Here is a 21769-nt window from a genome sequence, read left to right as displayed (position 1 = left end):
TTATCTCATATGTCTATATTAAATAACATATACAAATCCAATTCATGCTTCTGGTTTAGATCTTGGAGGTTCATTTCTTAGTGTGGTAAGAGAAAATTTTGAAGAAATTTTGGAATCGTATGAAAAATATGCTGCTATACTGAGGTTTTCAATAAGAAAGCATACAACTAGATACAAGACACACACAAAAATAGTAACTGAGAAACATTATGTGTGTTCTGCTGAAGGAAAGAGAAATTCATGTGACAAGAAAACAAAGTTAGTTGAAATGGTTGATGAAGAGGATGTGAATGTAAAAACAAGAAAGTCAAGACAAGTAGCCATTACAAGATCGAATTGCAAGGCATGCATAAGAGAAAAAGTGAATAAAGAAGGAAAGTTTGAGGTAGTGGCTCATGTTATTCAGCATAACCATGATCTAACAAGGTCACAGTGGCATTATTTGCATCGTTCTGAAAGGAAAATGACAGAAGAAAAAGCTGAAGCAATCAAAACAATGAAATCTTCAGGTCTAACTACAATGGACACTTACAATTACATGACTACAAAGGCTGGAGGAGAACAGAATGTAGGTCATAGTGTTGTAGATCACCTGAATTTCTGCTCAAGGTTAAGAATGGAACAAATTGAGGCTGGAGATGCTCAAACTTTAGTGAACATTTTAAATCAGGAATACTTAGAGGATCCAAACTTCTTTTTTAGAGTGAAGTTTGACAATGAAGGAAGAATTTCCAATATCTTTTGGAGAGATTCAATGATGCTAGAAGACTATAGGATATATGGAGATGTGCTTGTCTTTGATACAACATACAGAACCAACAGATATAATCTTATATGTGCTCCATTTGTTGGCATAAATAATCATTGGCATAATTGTATGTTTACATGTGCTTTTATTGGGGACGAAAAAACAAATTCATTTGTGTGGCTACTAGAAACTTTCTTGAAAGCTATGGAGAATAGAACACCAACTTCAATATTCACTGACCAGGACCAAGCAATGGCAAATGCAATTGAGCAGGTAAAAGATTTATATTGACATTTTATAGATTTTAAACTCTGACAACAATGTTTTCCTTTTTCCCATAAATTTACCCTTTTAATTGCATAAAGTTACCCTTTTAACTGCATAAAGTGACCCTTTTAACAGCATAAAGTGACCCCTTTATTTTCAATGTAAGTGCTTCCTAATACAAGACATAGACTTTGTATCTGGCATTTGGAACAAAATGCCATAACTAGATTTGGAGCACTTAAAAAAGACAAAGAATTCAAGTATGCATTCAACCAGTGCTTAAAGATGTGTGTGACAGAACAAGAATTTAAAGCAAAATGGCAGGCAATGATGCAGAAATATGAGTTGACAGCACACTCTTGGTACCAAAGAGTGTACGAGTTCAAAGAGAAATGGTGTCCTGCCACTAGTGCATAATTGAGTTTATGTAGCACATGATTGGTAACACTTCTTAAAATGCAAAATATTAGATTTATAAGTAACACTTTGGTAACACTCTATTAAATTGTATCACTTAATGTAGCACTTTTAACATAGGTAACATTTTAAAGTATCACTTTTAAAATAGGTAGCATTTTATGGTAACACAAATATAGATGTTACCTTATTTTTTGGAAAAACAAAATAAATAAAACATTTAAATAAAAAAAAATACAAGTGTTATTGTGTTAATCCCCAAATTTATACCAATTCATTAAAATAGCCAATTAGCCGCCAAAGTTAAAAGAATATTTGGGCCAAAACCGCCAAAAACAAGAAGAAAAGTATATTGCAATCTCTCAGAATTTTACTTCATCTTCATTCCCAATTCAACAACGATTAGGTTTAAGCAAAAATCTGTAATTTCATCTCCATAATTTCATCAGAAGATTAGTCTATAATTTCATCTCCGCAAAAATCCGTAATTTCATCTCCATAATTTCATTAGATAATTTGTTCGTCTCGCGCAATTTCATCTGAAATCAAGTCATCTCGAGCAATTTCATCGTGATATTGGGTTTCATTGTATTCGTGCTTCTAATTTCAGGTACTTTATGATTTGTGATGGATGGTTTTCTAATTTATTGGTTATTTAACCTTTAATTTTCAATAATGTATGAATGAAAGCGTTTATTTTCCGATTGAATTGTGAATGGTTATTGGCTTTGTGTTTGATGTGGTTCTAATTTTAATTTTTAATTGAATTTTTTGATTTGGGTATTTCAAGTTTGGTTTGTGATTTTGAATTTTAATTGTGTGCTATTGGCTTTTTTTTTTCTTTAGAGTTCATGCAAGTCGTAGAGGACATTGTAGTTGCTGACTCTGTAATTCTGTAATTCTTTTAGAGTTCATGACTCTGTAATTCTGTTATGGGATAGCTTGAGAAAGAAGAGAGTATCATTTAGGGAATTATTTGGTCTATACACAAAGGAGATAAGAGAGTAAGAAATCAATGAAAATGATTGTTGAGTGAATTGTATTCTAATTTGTAGTTGGGAGTGTCCAGCTGCCACTCAGAGGTGTAATATTATGAACACCATTTTATGATTAATTGACTTTCTAGGATACGTAAATGTGCAATTGTTAATTTTATATAGCTGAAATTTTGATTGTGAGAGTTAGAGCTGTGTCTCCTACTGTTTACTATGCTAGGTAAGAACTTGTTTTGAATTTCAACAATGTTTCTTTGACTGTTCTGAGAAGCATAGGTGTTGAATATTGATAAACTTAAATCTTAGTGGTTTGCTAATTCTTAGTAGTAGAATAAAAGTTGAAGTCATAGGATTTAGTGCAGAAATTGAATATTCGGGATAAGTAGGCAGTGGTGATGGGTTTGTCTACTTTTCTCAGAAAAAGTTGCTCTCCCCCTTGTATATATATAGAGTTGATCTGTATATAGGGGTGATCAGAATGTGAAATCAACGAGATGAATGGATAATTGCAAGAAGAAGAGCAAGCATTGAACTAGAGTATATTGCAGTTTTCTTAAGTATGAACTGAGTTTTTTTTTTCATGTAGATAGTGTGCAGAACTTTTGAACCTCTTTACGTCATTTTTTTTCCTAAATCTTTCATTGCATACATCATAGTATGTGGTAATGTGATAATGGGTGAGAAACTCATTATTTGGATTTGACGAACTATTATTAAAGTGTTTTATTTTTCTATTTCAAAGAAAATTATCACCAAGAGGATAGAAATAACTATGACAAGCCAAAAAAAAGTCTAAGTGAATAGGCAAACCCAGAACCTAAATCCTTTAAAAGTTATTAGATTAAAATCTTCAAAAGGGTGTTTTATTTCCATGGATATTGTCATTCCTTTTAGAAATGTTAAAATTATATGCCAATATATATTTTAAATCTTTAAATTCACTATGTTTAAATTTTGATAAAGGAGACGAAATGAGTAGTTGGACCAACTTCTTACAATCTAGTCATGAGTATGAGAAAGGTGTAGAGGATTATTTAGATAAAGCGTTCTCTACACGAGAAATTGGAGATCAAATTACTTGCTCGTGTAAGGCGTGCTATCACCGCTTTTGGCATCGTAGAGAGACAGTGTTCAATCATTTGATTGCAAACGGGATCGAGCCTGGCCCTGAAGGATGGCATTGCTATGAAAAGGGCATGTCAACAACATCAAATACTAAAAAGGATGTTGAAGACATGCATGACGATATTGAACGTCTGATATATGATGTTCATAGAGATGTGGCAGAAAGGTATGAAGGTGTTGGAGATGAGCCCAATGATGAGGCTAAGAAGTTTTATAAGTTAGTTGAAGATGGAAAACAAGAGTTATATCCTGGGTGCAAAAAAATTTCAAAGCTATCATTTCTTATTCGTTTTTACCTTTTGAAGTGTACTCACGGGTTAACTAATATAGCAATTTCAGAGTTTTTAGAGCTTTTTCGAGAAGTGTTACCAGATGCATCCAATTTGCCAACTCATTTAATGAGGCAAAGAAATTGATAAAAGATATGGGTCTTCATTATGACAAGATTGATGCATGTCGTAATGATTGTATGCTTTATTGGAAGGAGCATGAAGCTGCCACGCACGTCTTGCTATGTTTGTCATGATCCAAGGTGGAAAGAAACACAGACTGAATCCCAAGAAGATATTAGCAATCAACCATCTAAGAAAGTGCATTAAGTACCTGAAAAAGTTCTTTGGCATTTTCCTCTTAAACCAAGGCTTCAAAGGTTGTACATGTGTTCAAAAACAGAAAAGCTAATGAGGTGGCACGATGAAGAAAGAAATAAGGATGAGTTATTAAGGCATCCTGCAGATGGTGAGGCATGAAAAGAGTTTGACCAAAAGTACCCAGATTTTTCTAATGAGGCACGTAATGTTTGTTTGGGCCTCGCAAGTGACAAATTCAATCCATTTCGAACTATAAGCACACAACATAGTACATAGCCTGTTGTTCTAATTAATTATAACTTACCACCATGGTTGTGCATGAAGCCAAAATTCTTAATGCTATCTCTCCTTATTCCCGGGCCCACCTCTCCTGGAAATGACATTGATGTCTATCTTCAACCATTGGTTCAAGAACTCAAAGATTTGTGGGAGTATGGGTTGGACACCTATGATGCGGAGAAACGTTAAACATTTAAGATGCATGCAGCTTTACAATCAACGACCAACGACTTTCCAGGTTATGCTTTGTTATCGGGTTGGAGCACCAAAGGATAGTTTGCATGCCCTTATTGTCACTACGAGACTGATCATCATCACTTGAGTAATAGTAAAAAATCCTGTTATTGGGCTCATCGTCGATGGTTAGATGAAAATCATCCTTGGCGGCATGATATGATGTCTTTTAATGGGGAAAAGGAAGATAGGACAACTCCAGATCCTTTAACAGGGGATCAAATTTCAAGCTTGTTGGAAAACTGGGAAAACAAGTTTGGAAAGTTACAACCAAAGAAGAAATATGTAGATTGTCCTTGGAGAAATTCCTCTGTCTTCCACACTTTGCCTTATTGGAAAGATTGTGGGTGTCGTCATCATTTAGATGTCATGTACATTGAAAAAAACGTTTGTGATAATGTGCTCGCAACTTTGTTAGACATACCTGGAAAGTCAAAAGATCATCATAAGGCTCGATTAGATTTGCAAGAAATGGGTATAAGGGGAGAACTACATCCTGTGGATGTAGATGACGAGTGATATGTTTTTTTGCCCAAAGCATCATTCTCAATGACGAAGGAAGAGAAAAGCATATTTTGTAGTGTTTTGAAGAAGGCAAAGATGCCCCAAGGTTGTGCATCAAATATTGCAAGGTGTGTACAAGTCAAGGAGGGGAAAATATCAGGGTACAAGAGTCATGATGCTCATATAATAATGCAACACTTGCTTCCGCCAGCAATTAGGAAAACTTTACCAAAGCATATTGCTTTACCTTTTATGAGATTGAGTGGCTTTTTTAGGGAAATATGCAAGAGAGTCATCAATCCAAAATAATTGGATCGCCTTCAAGCAGGAATTGTTGAGACTCTTTGCGAACTAGAAAGAATATATCCACCTTCTTTTTTTGACATAATGATCCACTTACCGATTCATTTGGTTGATGAAATCAAGCCTAGTGGACAGGTGTGTGATTGGTGGATGTACCCTATAGAAAGGTACCTCGGAAAGTTAAAATCATATGTTAAAAACCGATGTCGCCCCGAGGCTTCTATAGCAGAAGGTTATTTGACTGAAGAGTGCTTGATATTTTGCTCTAGGTATTTGAATGCTAGTGTAAAGAAGCGATCTAAGATGTTTAACAAAAGTCAAGAGAAAATGATGAAATTGATGAAGAATCACCTTTATTCCCTAAGGCGGGTTATCCTCTTGGAAGGAAAAAGAAAGGAAAGAAGAAAGGGGAAGGCATACACTCTTGATTCAAACACAATGGCTCTAGCACATCGTTATTTGTTGTTTAATTGTCAAGATGACCAAGTTGAGAATTACATTAAGTGACTAATTTTTCAATATCTTATCCATTGTGTTTAAATTTATATTGTTTTATTACCTTACTTATATGGCTAATACTATGAAGGGAACATGAAGAGTTTTTGAAGAAGAAGTCTAGAGACAAACGAAAAAGAAGGTGGAAAGAGGCACAAGAGCATAGAAATGACTTTATGGTTTGGTTTAGATAAAAGGTTGTGGTGGATAATGTCCCAAATCATATTAAGTGGCTATCAAAAGGTCCTTCTACTATTGCAAGGAGGTACACCGGATATTTTTGTAATGGATATAAGTTCTACACTAGAGATCGTGATGAAAGGTGTAAAACTCAAAATAGCGGAGTCTCTTTAACCGCTTTGACTCCAAGCTTCGCAAGTAGCAAGGATCACAATCCTGTTCTTGGTAATGTCACATCACTACTACAAAAAACCCCTATCGAGTCGCCTCTAAACCATCTTACACATCGCTTCAAGGGCGACACTACAGGCATCGACACAATAGGTACCCCCCACACGTGTCGCCTATGGCCTGACGCGTTAGGTTGGTTTATGAGTCGCCTATTTCATTATAGGTGACGCATTAGGTTGGTTTATGAGTCACCTTTTTCATTACAGGTGACGCGTTAAGTTGGTTTATGAGTCGCATTTTTCATTACAAGTGACGCGTTAGGTTGGTTTATGAGTCACCTTTTTCATTATAGGCGACGCGTTAGGTATATTTTATGAGTCCCCTGCTTTTTATGAGGCGATGCGTAAAGTGATTTTTTGAAAAGTATAATTCTTCAATAGCGATACCCAAAATACAATTTTTTTTTTCTTTTTCCTCATTGAATTCACACTTGCTAGTATAATTAAAACCTATGTAGGACTTGAACCTACATCTATGTGCAATAGCACATTGCTCTACCATTTGAGCTAATAGGCTTTTGAAAACATTTATGGCAAAACTTCTATAAAAATAACATTAGAAATATAAACATAAACATAGACAACATATAATTAAAAAGACAAGTGACAATAAGCCTTGACCATCATGCACTAACGACTGTAGGGAGAATTGTACCCATTATACCTTTAATGATAAGACTTTATTACTCCTAAACAAATAAATAAAGTAATGGCATTTAAGATACAATCATAGCAGTGCTTTAAATTACCAAAAACAATCTTTAAAACCCACAGATGATCCTCCAAACATTATAACATGCTTCCACACTACATTTCACCATGAGTTTAACAATCAAAATGATAAGGTCAGCATCACAAAAACCTCTCTGTACTACAACAATATCATTACGAGATCCAACCATTACATTACTTCACATAAACTTAAGAATGAATTAAATGAAATGACCATAGCTAGCATAAGAACTACGACTTGAAACAAAGCATACTAATATAAATTCACAGCTCTCCTCACAAGCATGACATATGGCATTGAGTGCATCAAGACAAATATAACTATAAGAAGAACCATCTCAGTACTCTATGGTTTGTGTGTACCTTAGTGGAGTCAAGACAGTTTTTTATGAGATTCTCATATGATCCAGGCAAAAGTGCAAGATCCATGTTTTCATGCATCTCTTTGAATTTCAAACTAACATCCTCAACCTTTAGGCTATGTTTGGATAACAAAAAATAGAAGGAAAGGAAGGGAAGGGAAAGGGAGGGAGACAAACTTCCTTGTTTGGATAATATGTTGGGGGAGGGAAGGGGAGGGGGAGGGGGAGGGGGAGGGGGAGGGGGAGGGAGGGATTCATTTTCCCTCCTCCTTTAATAAAGACCATCCCTTCAAAATTGGAGAGATTTGGAGGGAAAATGGAGCTCATTATTTCCTCCACTTTCCCTTCCTCCTATTTCCCTCCCTTTCATTTCCCTTCTAATTTGTTATCCAAACATAGCATTAAAGAGAAACATTAGGCATCTTAGAAACAAGTCAAATTAGTATATATCCAATCTTAGCATTTTATGATCAATAACAACAATCACTTTAAGGTAAAAAGCCATGAATTTTCATCTTTATGGAGGAATAAAAGCATAGCTATCACCATACAAAATTAGGACTCATATTCTCTACATTGTAGTCACAATAAGCTGTCATAACACTGCAGAATTAAGCTTCATTTTAATGTCAAAATAGAGTAATGTACAATGAAGCAGGCTTATCACTAGTCACAAGCCACAAAAAAATTGTAGTTTTCTTGCGACATAGATAATTAAAAAATAAACCATAGAGAGCATAATCTTCTATACGAAGTGTTTGTCACTTTATCTATTCAAGACAATTAAAAAAATTAAGCAGCCTTTGCCCATATAGAGACCCTAGAGAGCATGATCTTCTAGATCAAGTATTCAAGGTTGAAAACTTGAATTCCTTCATGCCAAGCATCATTAAAAAAACATAAGCATACATCATACAACTATATGAGGCAATTTCTAAGACAATGTTTGCAGAATATACTACTTCAAGGAACAAAGAGATACTCCTTCACATATACTAAATCAAAATACTTTCCTAAGAGTATATTGTCATTTCCAATATTCATAACAATTCTAATGATATGAATCAATTTCGTGCACTATTTCCAATAGTCATAACAATTCTAATTCAACAAAAACAACTTATTAACCATCACATCATATAAAACCCGTGTTTGACCCCATAACGTCATCGAAAACCATAGCAATTTGTACGCCAAAATTGAACAATATATGCTATAATTACCTATCACAACATTCTGCAAGTGCATTAACCTCCTCTTCAAATTGATCTAATGCCTAAAAAATCAATAAAAAAAAAAACCAACAATTAATCTTCATAATCTCATACAAACAACATCACAATCCCTAATTGAGAGAAATTGACAAAGAACGGACCTGCTGCGACGCATCGGAAGCGCTGAGAAAGTCATGATTGACCAAAAGATGCGCTTCTTAATGGTAGATCCGAGGTTACGACGCGCCTGAGGAGAGTTGTCAGAGTAGAATGTATTAAGTGTGGAGAGAGAAGTGACAAGTTCCGGAGAATCGAGTCGAGATTCTAGAACCTTCTTTAGCTTTCTGATTAATCCTACTATCAATGTCGTTGTTCCCATTGATGATTGCTTATCTTATCAATTTGTCTGATTGATTGAAGATGAAGATTGATTCGCTACAAATGTGCAGAATCTGGAAATTGTTGATGAACTTTTGGGGAAAATGTTAGGTTTTTGAGCCGTAATTGAAGTGAGTTTGGTGATGAAATGGGGGAAATATTCAGATCTTGAGCAGATCTTGAATGTTGGAGAGTAGAGACTCTAGGAAGAAGATGGAGATGAGAGTGTCGCGAACAATGTTGAGTATGGAGGAGTAAGGTAAGAGGCGAAGAGAGGAAGGAACAAAAAGACTAAGGGAATGAATGAGGCCGATGAGAGAGGGACAAAAAAGATAAGGGAATGAATGAGGTTTCTAGGGTTTTTGCTCGCTGTCAATAAAAAATGGGCAAAGTTGTCGCCTGTAATAATACAAGACTATAGGCGACTCGTAAAGTAATACTTTATGAATCACACATGATGAAAGACGGGATGCGTATAGGTTGCGTGTCGTCTATTATAGTGTAGGTGACGTTTATGACTTTCAATTTATTTTTAGATGCCTTTTATGTGTCACATGCTTTGTATGAAGCGACTCTAAAACCTTACGTATCACATATCAATTTGAGGCGACTCTAAAAGGGCGACTCCGTAGGGTGTTTTTGTAGTAGTGCATGTTATGGGGCTATAAAATCGATAATTGAGGTCGATTATTGGAGTGCATTTAGTGTTGTTTTGTTTGAGTGTGATTGGTTCCATGTGGAAGTAGATGATTATGGACTCACTCGGGTTAACTTTAAGAAATTAAATTGTGTTCTAAAGATGATCCTTTTGTCTTGGCATCACAAGTGCATCAAGTGTTCTACACTCAAGACGGCCTTGAAGACGATTGGCATTATGTGCACAGAAATTTGCCAAGAGACTTTTTTTACGCCAAGGGGCAATCTGAACACACATATATGAAAGAAGTTCGTGAACCCGCAGAGGATGTAATTCTGGCTACAGATAATGATGAACACCAAAGTTGGTGTAGAGAAGCTGCTTATGACAGAGTTGAGGTGCCTGTTGACTGTGAAATGAGAGATCATAATCACGAAGAAAGTTCCGATATAGATGACACTGATTGGGATTGGATGGAACCGTCAAAGTGACATGGATGTTTAGATCGTTTTTTTTTATTTTATTTTTTTTTATAATAATTGTCCTTCGTTTGAACTTATTATTTGGATTTGACAAACTATTATTGAAGTGTTCTATTGTTCTGTTTGAACTTGTTTTCTTATGAAATTTATAAGTTAATTGTTAAATTTAGTGTTGTGTCACAGAATTTACTCTAACCTTTATTTAAATTGTTAAATTTATTTGAGGTTTGATATAATAGTGACAGTATTTACATTTGACAGTTTTGAGCTGTGTGGTATCTTGGTGCTCGGGCAGCAGGCGAGTTGTGTCGGCTTCACTGAGGTAGTTTCTACTATTGACATAATTTCAATTAACTTTTATCTTTGCACTCCATGATAAAAGATCAATTTGCCTCAGAGTTTTTGCAAGATGTATACTGAAATTTGCATTGCATTGCTCTTTCTGACAAATAACATGATTTTATGCAATCAGGTGCTCAGGTGCTTTTTCTGTGCTTTTCTGTGCACAGGTGCTCAAGTGATATGCATGCTCTTTATGTGCTCAAGTGCTTTTATTAATAATTCTATGTAATTGTGTTATTTGTATTACCTTTGACTCAGTCTTGGGTCAGTCAGGTGAATATAAAGTCAGGGCTGATAGCTGTGCTCTAAACCTAAACTGATATGAGCTGAATTTTTACTTTGCTTGGTCTGATTGTGTGAAGTCCTAGGTCCTGTAAAATACTATAGGGTAAATCATCTCTCTTTATTTCCAGAATAGATGATTTAATACCATACCCGGATACGTCGCTCGCATCGAATCCTCCCTTAATAACAAACCTCTCAATCAAGTCATCCCCCTCACTATCCCCCCAACTGAAGGACTGTCATCTAACTTTGACAACAGCTCTGACATAACACCAGAAACTGGTGAGCTCCTCCAAGTACCACATGATAAAATGCAACCACAAGTCAGAACCCTTTTATCTCATCTTCAACCCCACATTATCCTCTTTGATTTTGCACACTACTGGATTCCCTCAATTGCTTATGAATTAGGAATCAAGGATGTTAATTACAGTGTATTCTCGGCCGTTGCAAATTTATATCTAACTATCCCAGCAAAAATCAATGATCCAAACAAACAACCCACTGTTAATGACTTAAAGGTCCCTCCTCCAGGGTTCCCAAAAACCTCAATCACATCAATAAAAACCTTCCAAGCTCGAGACTTCCTATACCTTTTCAAAAGCTTCAATGGCTTACCTTCCGGTTTCAATAAAATAATGAGCTTCATAAAATCATGTGATGCTATAATCTACAAAACCTGCACTGAAATAGAAGGTCTGTACATAGATTACTTGAAAACCCAGATAGGAAAACCAATTCTTTTAGCAGGATCAGCTGTTCCTCCACCACCTTCTGGTAAACTAGAAGAAAAATGGGAAACATGGTTGGGTAAATTCCCTGAGCAATCAGTTATATTTTGTAATTTCGGAAGCAAAACATATTTGGATAATGAGCAGATTCAGGAGCTTACACTTGGGTTGGAGCTCACTGGTCTGCCCTTTTTCCTGATGGTACATTGTAATAAATAAAAAAAGCTTAACTTTGCAGATTATTTTACTTGTTGCCTCAATGTAGTATGGTATTTTGCTTCTAGTGTAAAATTTTGAAATACTTCATGCCTTTGTGGTGAAATTAATGTGGCAACTTCCTAATTCTTGTTTCAAATGACATTTTAATCAAGTTTGGAGAAAAATACAACCTGTTTTTAATGGCATTGATATATTAACAGCCTGAGTTATATATGCATATTGATTGAGTTCAGAGCAAATTCTAGCATGTCTTTTAGTAGAAATGTAAGTTGATGCAATGAAAGGTTCGGATTAATATAAACTAAGTTTTGCTTACTAAGACCTTTTTTTTAGTTGGTTTTTGGATTACTTATCAGAATATCAGGTTAGTATATAAATATAACTGAGTTTTAGTGATCAAATGCAAATATGTAAGCCTCTTTCATCAGCTTTCAACTTTTCGTTATAAACATATAATTGACTAGCATCAGAATTCTGAATTTTGTGTCACTTGTGCTGACTGCTGAGTTGTTCTGGTGGAATTTCAAACTAAGATGAATTCATAAATAAAAAAAAATGTTCTAAACAAATTCTGTAGACATTGTACAAACCTCTAAACTGACTGCCTTGTGTGCTCTTTGTAGGAAGAAAGATTTAGATGGCAGAATATGAGAAACTTAGACAAAAAACTATAGAACAAAATAGAATCAGGATGAAGGATTTAGGGGTTACATCCATGGCTTATGAAATGAAATAGTTGATGAAGGGATCGAAACAAACGAAAAAAAGGAAGAAGGTGACTAAAGATACTGACGAGTATACACTTGATGAAGAGGGTGAACTGAACCACTCAAGTGAAGAGGATAAAAATGAGATAAGGAAAAACGCTGTAAACTTGAGATCTCGTTCAAAGAAGGTGGTTATTTTTTTTTTTTTGACAACTTAATTTTTTGAATCATAAATGTTCAAAAATCATGTAATACTTGTTTAATGATTCTCGTGAATACTTAATTTCAGGTTGTGGCATTGAGAGGGAAGATAACCACAAACACTAAGGACACGACATGTGTCTCTTCAGTATCAATTGCTAATCAAATTAAGATGCATCTGCAAGACACTAAGAGACAACAATTAGATCAAGGGTTACAAGGGAGAGATTCAACGCAAAGAAAAATCCAATTGGGCAAGTCTACTACACAGAAAAAATCAGCAGTCCATAATCAGCAAGGGAAAGAGGTTGAGATTGGGAATGGTGTCCAAACTAAGACATGGCAGAGTAAGACAGTGGTTGCCCTTGGTTCACTCAGTGCTTATAGGCAAATGCAAACACAATTACGTGAAAAAGAGAGGAGAGCAAAACAAAGTGATTTATTACTATGACGACAACTACGACCTATTAACATGACTAGTTCAAAGCCTATTAACATGGCTAGTTCAGATTGGCATTTAGGGAGTTCACAAGCACAAAGGTTTTTCACAACCACAAAGATTTGGACATGACTTACAGGAAGATTATGAGAATCATATGGGTCCAAATGAACGCATTTTCGAACAATATGACAATGAAGAAGATGCTTTTAGTGAGGATTTGAGTACTCTTACCCCTGAGGAGCTAGGAATAATGAAAGATGTACCACTAATGAATCAAGAGCAAGAAAGTGAACAAATAGGTAATGATCACTATCATTCCGTGCTAAATATTTTAATATAGATATGTTAAGAGCAATATATGATTTTAATGACTTTGTTGAGTTAATATTCATGTAGCACCTCCAAAAAGTAAGCGAACCAGAGGACCAACTATGTGTAAAGATGTCCATGAATGGAAATTAGAGGAGCGTAAGCCTATTGTTCTTAATGAAATGGGAAAGCCTATTGGTCTCGATGATAAGACTATGAATACATTTACAAGATTCTTAGGGACCTTAGCTCGTAATTCTTCTCTAGCGCCGTTGAACAAGATTAGTTGGCATTATGTTCCAGACAAGGAACAAATTTGGAGTTACGTGAAGGTATGCACCTTTTTTTTAATGGTGTGATTTGATTAGTTTATGTGCTATTATATGTCAAGTGGCTGACGTAATTTTTTGCTCCCTAATTTGTTGTTTAATATTTTACTTAATACAGAAGAAATGCATAATCTCGGAAAAAGGTAAAGATTGTGTTTTGTCATCCGTGGGAAGGTTGTGGCGTAGATATAAATGTAGTGTAAAGGCAACACACTTTACTTTGTACGAAAATGATGGTGATAGGTTGACAAATTCACCTAATACAATTCCAGAAGCACATTTCAAAGAGTTGCTAGAAATTTGGAATTTGGAACCAGTCCAGGTAAAGTTATGTTGTTTGTTTCCATTTATATTACAATTGCTTATTTCCCTCTCAAATTGAAATGTGTTAAACTATGAACCGTGTGTTATGCATGCATGCAGGAAGACGGCAAAAAGAAAAGGGAAATAAGTATAGATAAAAAAGATAGGCACACCATGGGTCCTATGACTTTAGCGAGGAAACAACATAAATTGGTATATTTTTATACCATTCTTCCTTTTATATCTTTCTCACTATGATCATGTAAACAATATTCATTCAATTCTTATTTGGATGTGTTTTTTTTATTCTAGCAACAACTAGATGTTGAAAAAAAGCCACCATCCTTAGCACTCATGTACAAAGAAAGTCGTAAAAGGAAAGCACACAAGAAATACAAAACATCTTATGAGCCCACCCAAAGTAACATTGTAAGTCCTGTTGTCTGCATATTTTTTTGAATATGATTATTTGTCTCAAATTAGTTGTTTGATTGTTATATTTCCATTATAGGACAAGATGGAGGAGGTACAAATTCAAAGTGAAATTGATGGAGATGTTGCATACTATGAAGTAATGAATAAACCAAATAACTTTGGCCATAGAAAAAATCAACCGGGGATATGTTCACTAAGGGGAAAGAGCAACAATCCAATAATTCCCAATGAGTTCTTAAAGCCCTATAAAAACCAAATTGTGAAAGAAACTGTAGTAGAATTAATGAAGACGCTCAAGCAAATTGATCCTGAAGTGTTGGATACTTTGACTCGATCAGTTGAAAATGTGTCATCCAATCCAGAACTTACAGATCATATTCCCATTGTACTCTCTAATGAGCAACAACAAAACGAGGTAAGTTAATGTATAATCTTTTAAATAGCACAAACTCTTATTATTGAACTATTTAATCTTTGTTCTAGTTTTTTGATACATGATGCTTTCACACATATGATCAAATGGATGAAGATGAAGAATTGGGATAGCAATTGATGATCAACAAGAACTTTCTTTTACTGCTTTTTTGCTGCTGCTACCGCTATTTTGCTGCTGTTTTGAGCTGTTTTGCTGCTGTTTCGAGCTATTTTGCTGCTGTTTTGCTACTAATGCTGTCTCTGTTGCTGTTTTGCTGCTGTTTTCAGCTGCTTTGCTGCTGTTTTGCTGCTGTTTCGAGCTATTTTGCTGCTAATGCTATCTCTGTTGCTGTTTTGCTACTGTTTTCAGCTGTATTGCTGCTCTTTTGCTATTATTTTGCTGCTACTGTTGTCTCTGTTGCTTAATCTTGCTCATTTGGTTTGCTTCCACTACTCTGCTACTGTGGTTGCTGCCAACTCATGTCTACTACTACTGGTTGCTGCCAATTCATGTCTGTTATTGCTGGAAGCTTCCACTACTGTCTGCTACTGCTAGTTGCTGCTAAAGACTGCTGATGACATTTGTCATTCTGCTAGCTAGCTGTGTAGCTACTGCTATACGCTGTTATTATTAATGTTTTTTTATTGTTATCGTTGTCTTTTTTGAAATTTGGAAGTTTTTTGTTTTTCCTTACTTTTTCCAAGCTAGAGATCGAACTTAATATTCTTTGTGTTTGGATTATTATATTGTTTGGCCAAACATTTAAATTGGTGTTTATGGATTTTTTTGTGAGAAATATGAAGGTATTTCAATCCAAATTGTTTTTTATTATGTGTTGATTACTTATTCATATAGTTGTTGAACATATAATTTATGTTTTCTTATATTTTTTAAAAAATATAGTAAATAATAATAATAATAATAATAATAATAATAATAATAATAATAAATATAATAATAATAATAAATATAATAAATATAATAATAATAATAATAAATATAATAATAATAATAATAATAATAATAATAATAATAATAATAATAATAATAATAATAATAGTAATAAATGTTACCTATTAATCTATAAAATGTTACAATACTTTGCAAAAAGTGATACATAATGTCGAATAAAGTGCTACTATATGTCAAAACATGATTGGAAAATGTTACCTAATAATCAACAAAGTGTTACATTAGTTCGAAAAAGTGATACATAATGTCGGATAAAGTGATACTATATGATTGAAAAATGTTACTAAAGATAAGTAAGTGTTACATAAAAAATAAATAGTAACACTTTAGAAATGATACCAATAATGTTAAAAGTGATACATAAAAGGGTTTATAATAACACTTTTAAAAGTGTTATCTAATGTTACCCAAAGTGTTCATAAGACCTTAGGTAACAAGGGCGGATGTATCACCTAATAAAGTGTTACCTATTGTCTATAATAACACTTTTACCACTTTGTGTAACACTTTTAGGGTGTTACTTAAGGTTAATTATGTACTAGTACTCTGAATACAATTTTATCAAATCGAGTTTGCTTGTCGTCACTAAAATCAATCAAGGTCAACAAACTTCGACATATAAAGTTAAAACATGAGGGAATAATGGTCTCTTTTATATATTATAAATTAGAAAGAAATGAAATCGAAACAATATTTTGGTTATTTAAAATTGGAAAACATTAACTATAAGGTGGGGGCAGAATGAGTATCATATAACTAATATATACAGCTAAACTTTTAGCCAGGTCACAAGAAATCGACACTTGGCATTCTAACTTTTCGCCAGTGTCGCGATACGTAGGCAACAATTAATATTAGTTTGACATGTAGGATAAAAAACTGGATATATTTTATAAGATAAAAAGTTAGTTTAGAGTTTTATTTTCGATAAAAGTTTGAGAATTGTTTTAATGGATTCAGTTTGATTGTGATTTTCCTTGATTAGCCATTCATAGTGACCCCTAGCTTGGCCTCTAGGAGATAGCTTTTGAATTCTTTTGATTGCTACTATTGTTTGTCCTTTGCAATGCTTGAATCAATTGAATGAACTATCAATTAGCATGATTATTGAACTTGCATGTGGAACCTTCATCCCTAGTGTTTAGTTTCTTGAATTACTTGATCAATCTAGCTTTGTTACCATAGTACCAACAATTTTCTCACTACAATCTTCGAAGTAGCTTGATTTAGGCTAAAGTTAATACCGACTCACTCCTTTGGGTTCGACCCTATACTTGCGTTATACTCGTATTAGGTTTGTTTAGGTTGTTATAAATTGTGTTTGATCTAGGGATAGACAATTGACGACACGTTTATTCCTCTATCAATGAGATGTTGTAAAGGAGATTAGCTAGACTGGTTGTTATGTACGTGGTTTAGGCTTAAGTTTTGGAGAAAAAAATAAAATTCGGCCACACTTGCCGGATTTTGTTGCCGGAAAAGTAAAATGGGTAGTGTAGGAGTTTATAGGTAGTACGCAGCGGAAAATCATGAATCATATGCAATTAAGCACCTAATCCCAAGATAACATGCATAACACTCAAGACACATAATTATACCTTTGAAGCATGAATTCCACGTAGCAATTTGATGACTAATCAAGGAAAGAATAGAGCCCCAAGCGTTGCTCCTCTACTTAGTCCACGAACTTCGAACGAGCCGTCCACCAATATTAGATTGGTTGAGTGAGAGAGGAAAATCGCAATCACCACCTTTAATGGACTAAGCCGACCACCATGATCCACCACCACCACAACCGGCGCCGAGGAGGAGAGAGAGTGCCGTGAGAGAGAGGAGAGTTTGAGAAGGGTTAGTCTCGTGTTTGCTAATTCGGGTTTGATCTCACTGATCAGTTAATTGCATACTGCAAACCCTAGGCACCTAGTCTGTTTATAATCACATTATAATCAGACTAGGGTTAGGAAGCCCAAAACCCTCAACCTTACTCCTCATGGCCGACCATACTAGGGGATGAGGCCCATCATGGGCCTCGTCCTATCGTGTTCGATCTAGGCCCTCTGTGTGACCTTATATGATCCGTCCAATTTGGGCTTTGGACTATTTTACTAGTCCAAAGATCGTTAGTACCTTTAGCTATGATAAAACGACGACCCAAAAGTCCGAAATTAATTATCTTCATAATTTAATCCATTTATATATCTAGTAATTGCACACGACGAAGACATAATTCCTTCAATCTCTTACTTGTCTGAGACAAGTGTGCAATATTCAAATTTCTTAAGTCAATACGTGTCGATTTGATAATATGATTGCATCACATGTCGAGATCATATTAATCTACAAATCGTTTCTTGAAATCTGCGTTAGAATTACAAAACCAAATGATTACTGAGTAATGCATTTGAACGCGGCCACGTATTTTCTGAATTCCCCCTCTTCAAGCGGCCATGACACATTTTCTAATTTAATAAGTAGACTCAATCCAATCTTGTGGCAACAAGGCTCCCACTCAACTTTTGAAATAATCAGGAAACACCCTTTATAATCTCCAGTTACGGGCAGACGTTTGAATGTACCACAGTCATAACATCCATTGAATGAAATCAATGTTCTACTCATGTCAATGCAATCAAGGTAGGTCATAAGTTCTGATTAGGGGATTTTTATCCTCCAATCACCGTCTGACAAGTGGACCAACCAGGTTCCGCCACGTGTCCTTCACGTAGGCCAATAGGAGCCTGCCACGTGTCAATCACAGATACGTCCTCTACGGACTAATCGAGGCACGCCACGTGTCCACCCATGCCAAATGGGAAAACCGGCCAACAAGGCCCAATCCTGTCTAGAGGCCCGGTCAGCCCTAGGTTTACCCTAAACCTAGAGAGTGGCACGCTTCTCAAGACTATAAATACTTAATTAATCCTCATAAAAGAGATCAAGAAATCAAGAAATCAAGAAAACATCAGGCAATTGAGAGAGCAATTGATCAAGCAACTAATCTCACCTGAAGAACGGAACAGAAACATCACGGAACACTAATAACCGGCTAATCTCGCTAACAAAGCAGATTACCAACATTAAACACTCTCACCTAGAGAGGTCTTATTACTTTAATTTCCGTATTAATTACTCCTTAATCAGGTACTAACTTGACCGTTGGAGGCGGAGCTCTCAGGAGTCTCCGTTATTTTGCAGGTACAGGCGTCCGGTTCCAGTCTCGGAATTGTAACTCTCCCGCAGGACATCAGAAAACCCCGAAACAAGTTCGATCATGCATCATTCATGCATATCCAAGTGATCGACCGAGCATCACTTTGCCCCTATAGCCCATGAAACTACGCTATCCAATCAATCTTACATGCTAGTCCCACTACTACAGAATTGGCTAAAGAGACCCGTCCAAATAGGCCAAAGAGACTGCTTTAGGGGCGGTCTCTAGCTCAGTGATCTCTTTGGCAAAGAGAATGCTTTATTAGAGGCAGTCTCTAGAATTAAAAAACCGAGACAGCCTATCTAAGATAGACAGTCTTATTTTTTAGAACACTGAGACCGCCTATATTAGACAGGCAGTCTCATTTTCCAGAAAACTGAGCCGCCTATTAAGAAAGGCATTCTCTTTTTCAGCAAAAAATGAGACCGCTTATTAACCTAACGGGTCTCTTTGGCCTCATTTATAATAAAAAAAATTATTTAATTCATCAATGTAACTTCAATTGCATTTAAATTTCAATTTCAATTTTTAAATTTTGAAATAATACGTACAAAATAATTCTTAAAATTTCATACACCTCAAATTACAAACATATTATTAATACGAAGTATTAAATATCATTGAAAATCCTATACACGAAATACAATAATAAAGAAACTCTTTAAAAGATAACTTCAAGCTTCTAAGTTCTTCGATTACAAATTTCTTCACTTTAAACTTGAAACTTGTAGATCTTTACCTACAACCTCAAATGCAAAAACACACACAAAAAAAAAAAAAAAAAAAAAAAACATAAAAAAAATAGAATGGTTAATTCTCCAGAATAATTAAATGAAACAATTATTACAGAATCTTTTTAAAAAATTGACATGCATTTCTTAGTCTTCTTTAAACACCATGATCTCATACTTGGTAACTTCTACAATAAAATACAAAAAAAAAAAAAAAAACCAACTAAAGAAAACAAAATTCAAATTAAATCAGCAACACAAGCTTAAATTTCAATACCGCAACAATTAATCCTTTATTCACAACAAAATTACCACCAAAATTACACAATTCATCAACCAAGAGAGATTAAATCATCAACCAACAACTAATTCTATACTCAAAATCATCAAGAAATTAAACATAAAAAAATGTCACAATTTTATGACGAAATTTAAGATCTGTAACTAACATAAACCCTAAATCATCAAACAAACAAAAAAAAATCGACATAAATGCAAGAAAAAGAGGCAAAACCCAAGGAGTATCACTTTCGCCTCTTTGTAGAGATCCGGCGAATGATCGTCGGAATTTATTCTTATCGGTGCCGACTTTCTTCATATTTTCTTTCTCCTCATATTATTCTTCACATAAAATTTAAATAAAAAGACGAAAAAAATTGAAAAAAATTTGGAACATTTTATAGATCTTTAAAATAGCATGAAGATTCAAGAAACTCATCAGCACGAAATTAAAACAAAATGAAATAGACCTTGAAAATATCATAAAGATTCAAACCAAATTACGGAAGAAATTGGGGGAAAATTAAACATTGAGTGTACATCCACACAAAAAACACTAGAAATATTGTGAATGTGTTATGAGTTTACAGACGTTAGAAAGAGCGAGAAGAAAGAAGGGATTAGAAAGAGGGCATGGAGGAAGAAGGAAGGAGAGAGAGAGAGAGAGATAGTAGGAAGGAGAAAGAAGGAGGCGTGAATGAAATGGAGATAGGTGAGGTGAAGCAATTATCTAGGGTTTCATTTGTTTTTATTGTGTAAATAAGTGAGACCTGTTAAGTGGCATAACAGGTCTCTCATTATTATTTTTTTTAAAAAAGATTCTTTTGAAAAAAGGAGAGACCGCTTTTCTTAAATAACGGGTCTCTGTTATTTTTAATTAAAAGAAAATAAAATTTAAATATGCGCTAGAGACATGTTGTCTTAGATAATAGGTCTTTTAATTATTTTTACCCTTAAACAAATGAATTTTGAGACCTGTTATTGATTATAAGTGGTCTCTTGGACCAGAGTGACCGGTTATGTAGATAACAGGTCTTTTATATTGGGTCTCTTTGGCCAATTTTTAGTATTGTCCATTCATTGAAATCATTTATGTCCACTTTAATGATTTTGAACTAGGAACTTAAATAATATATGAATTTTGTTCACCTGTGGGGTTTCATTCACCAGGTCATCAACCTGATGAGCCCATCAATTCATAATTATTTTGGACATTTTATTTAATTTCCAAAACCATAATTAAATAAGAGAAATAATGATAATTTCTGTGTTAAACATAATTCTACAAATTGATGTATTTCTTATGTAATATGTTTTCTCAAAATATACACAATATAAATTACATAACTTGCTTCAATCCAAGTCTTTAATATGACTCTCATATCTTAGTCTATGGAAGGGGTTTAGTGATTTCTCACTCATAATAAAACTTTGCAGATCACGACATCCCGCTTGTCATTAATCTCATGAGGTGATATCTCATATCTATTTGTTTGGATTTGTGATGTGACTCTGGATCCTTTATTTTGGCAAAGGTGTCCTTTTAGTCACAGAACAATTTGATCCAAACTTCCTCCTTAACTACTCTTAATGTAGCTAAATACACATATTCTGATATTGGGTATGCACAGTGCTCCACTTTGAACTCTTTAAGCTTACTATCCTTCTCCATTCAGACATAAATAT

The 21769-nt window shown here is 34.7% G+C and overlaps 2 protein-coding genes across 4 annotated transcripts; both read left to right on the top strand.

Moving 5' to 3' along the window:
* The first annotated feature begins 1540 nt into the window (after nt 1-1540).
* Nucleotides 1541-15721, top strand: LOC110729246. 3 transcript variants are annotated; one of them, XM_021908970.1, is made up of 10 exons: nt 1541-2042; nt 10434-10494; nt 12373-12644; nt 12746-13398; nt 13496-13740; nt 13856-14059; nt 14161-14253; nt 14353-14469; nt 14558-14890; nt 15178-15721. In XM_021908970.1, exons 4-10 carry the CDS (start codon nt 13254-13256, stop codon nt 15313-15315), a joined length of 1275 nt encoding a protein of 424 aa, XP_021764662.1. In that variant the 5' UTR covers nt 1541-2042; nt 10434-10494; nt 12373-12644; nt 12746-13253; the 3' UTR covers nt 15316-15721. The 3 variants fall into 3 exon arrangements, with proteins under 3 accessions (XP_021764662.1, XP_021764661.1, XP_021764663.1); XM_021908969.1 differs by having other exon boundaries at nt 1553-2042; nt 14552-14890; XM_021908971.1 differs by lacking the exon at nt 15178-15721 and adding an exon at nt 15005-15171 and having other exon boundaries at nt 1555-2042; nt 14552-14890.
* LOC110729297 (anthocyanidin 3-O-glucosyltransferase-like) lies at nt 10943-13108 on the top strand (the record flags this gene model as incomplete). The annotated part of the gene is made up of 3 exons (XM_021909029.1): nt 10943-11731; nt 12486-12644; nt 12746-13108. Coding segments are annotated over 3 exons (1311 nt in total), but the record flags the coding sequence as incomplete, so codon positions are not given.
* Nucleotides 15722-21769: the final 6048 nt, after the last annotated feature.

Source organism: Chenopodium quinoa, unplaced genomic scaffold (assembly GCF_001683475.1).
Source record: "Chenopodium quinoa cultivar QQ74 unplaced genomic scaffold, ASM168347v1, whole genome shotgun sequence".
NCBI lineage: Eukaryota > Viridiplantae > Streptophyta > Magnoliopsida > Caryophyllales > Amaranthaceae > Chenopodium > Chenopodium quinoa.
This window is presented reverse-complemented; position numbering and strand designations above follow the sequence as displayed.

Excerpts from the sequence above, each read along its gene's own strand:
- LOC110729246 (XM_021908969.1), top strand. The coding sequence starts at position 13,254 with ATGGGTCCAAATGAACGCATTTTCGAACAATATGACAATGAAGAAGAT. Across the intron at positions 13,399-13,495 it reads GCAAGAAAGTGAACAAATAG|CACCTCCAAAAAGTAAGCGA; the intron begins GTAATGATCACT and ends ATATTCATGTAG. Across the intron at positions 14,060-14,160 it reads GGAATTTGGAACCAGTCCAG|GAAGACGGCAAAAAGAAAAG; the intron begins GTAAAGTTATGT and ends GCATGCATGCAG.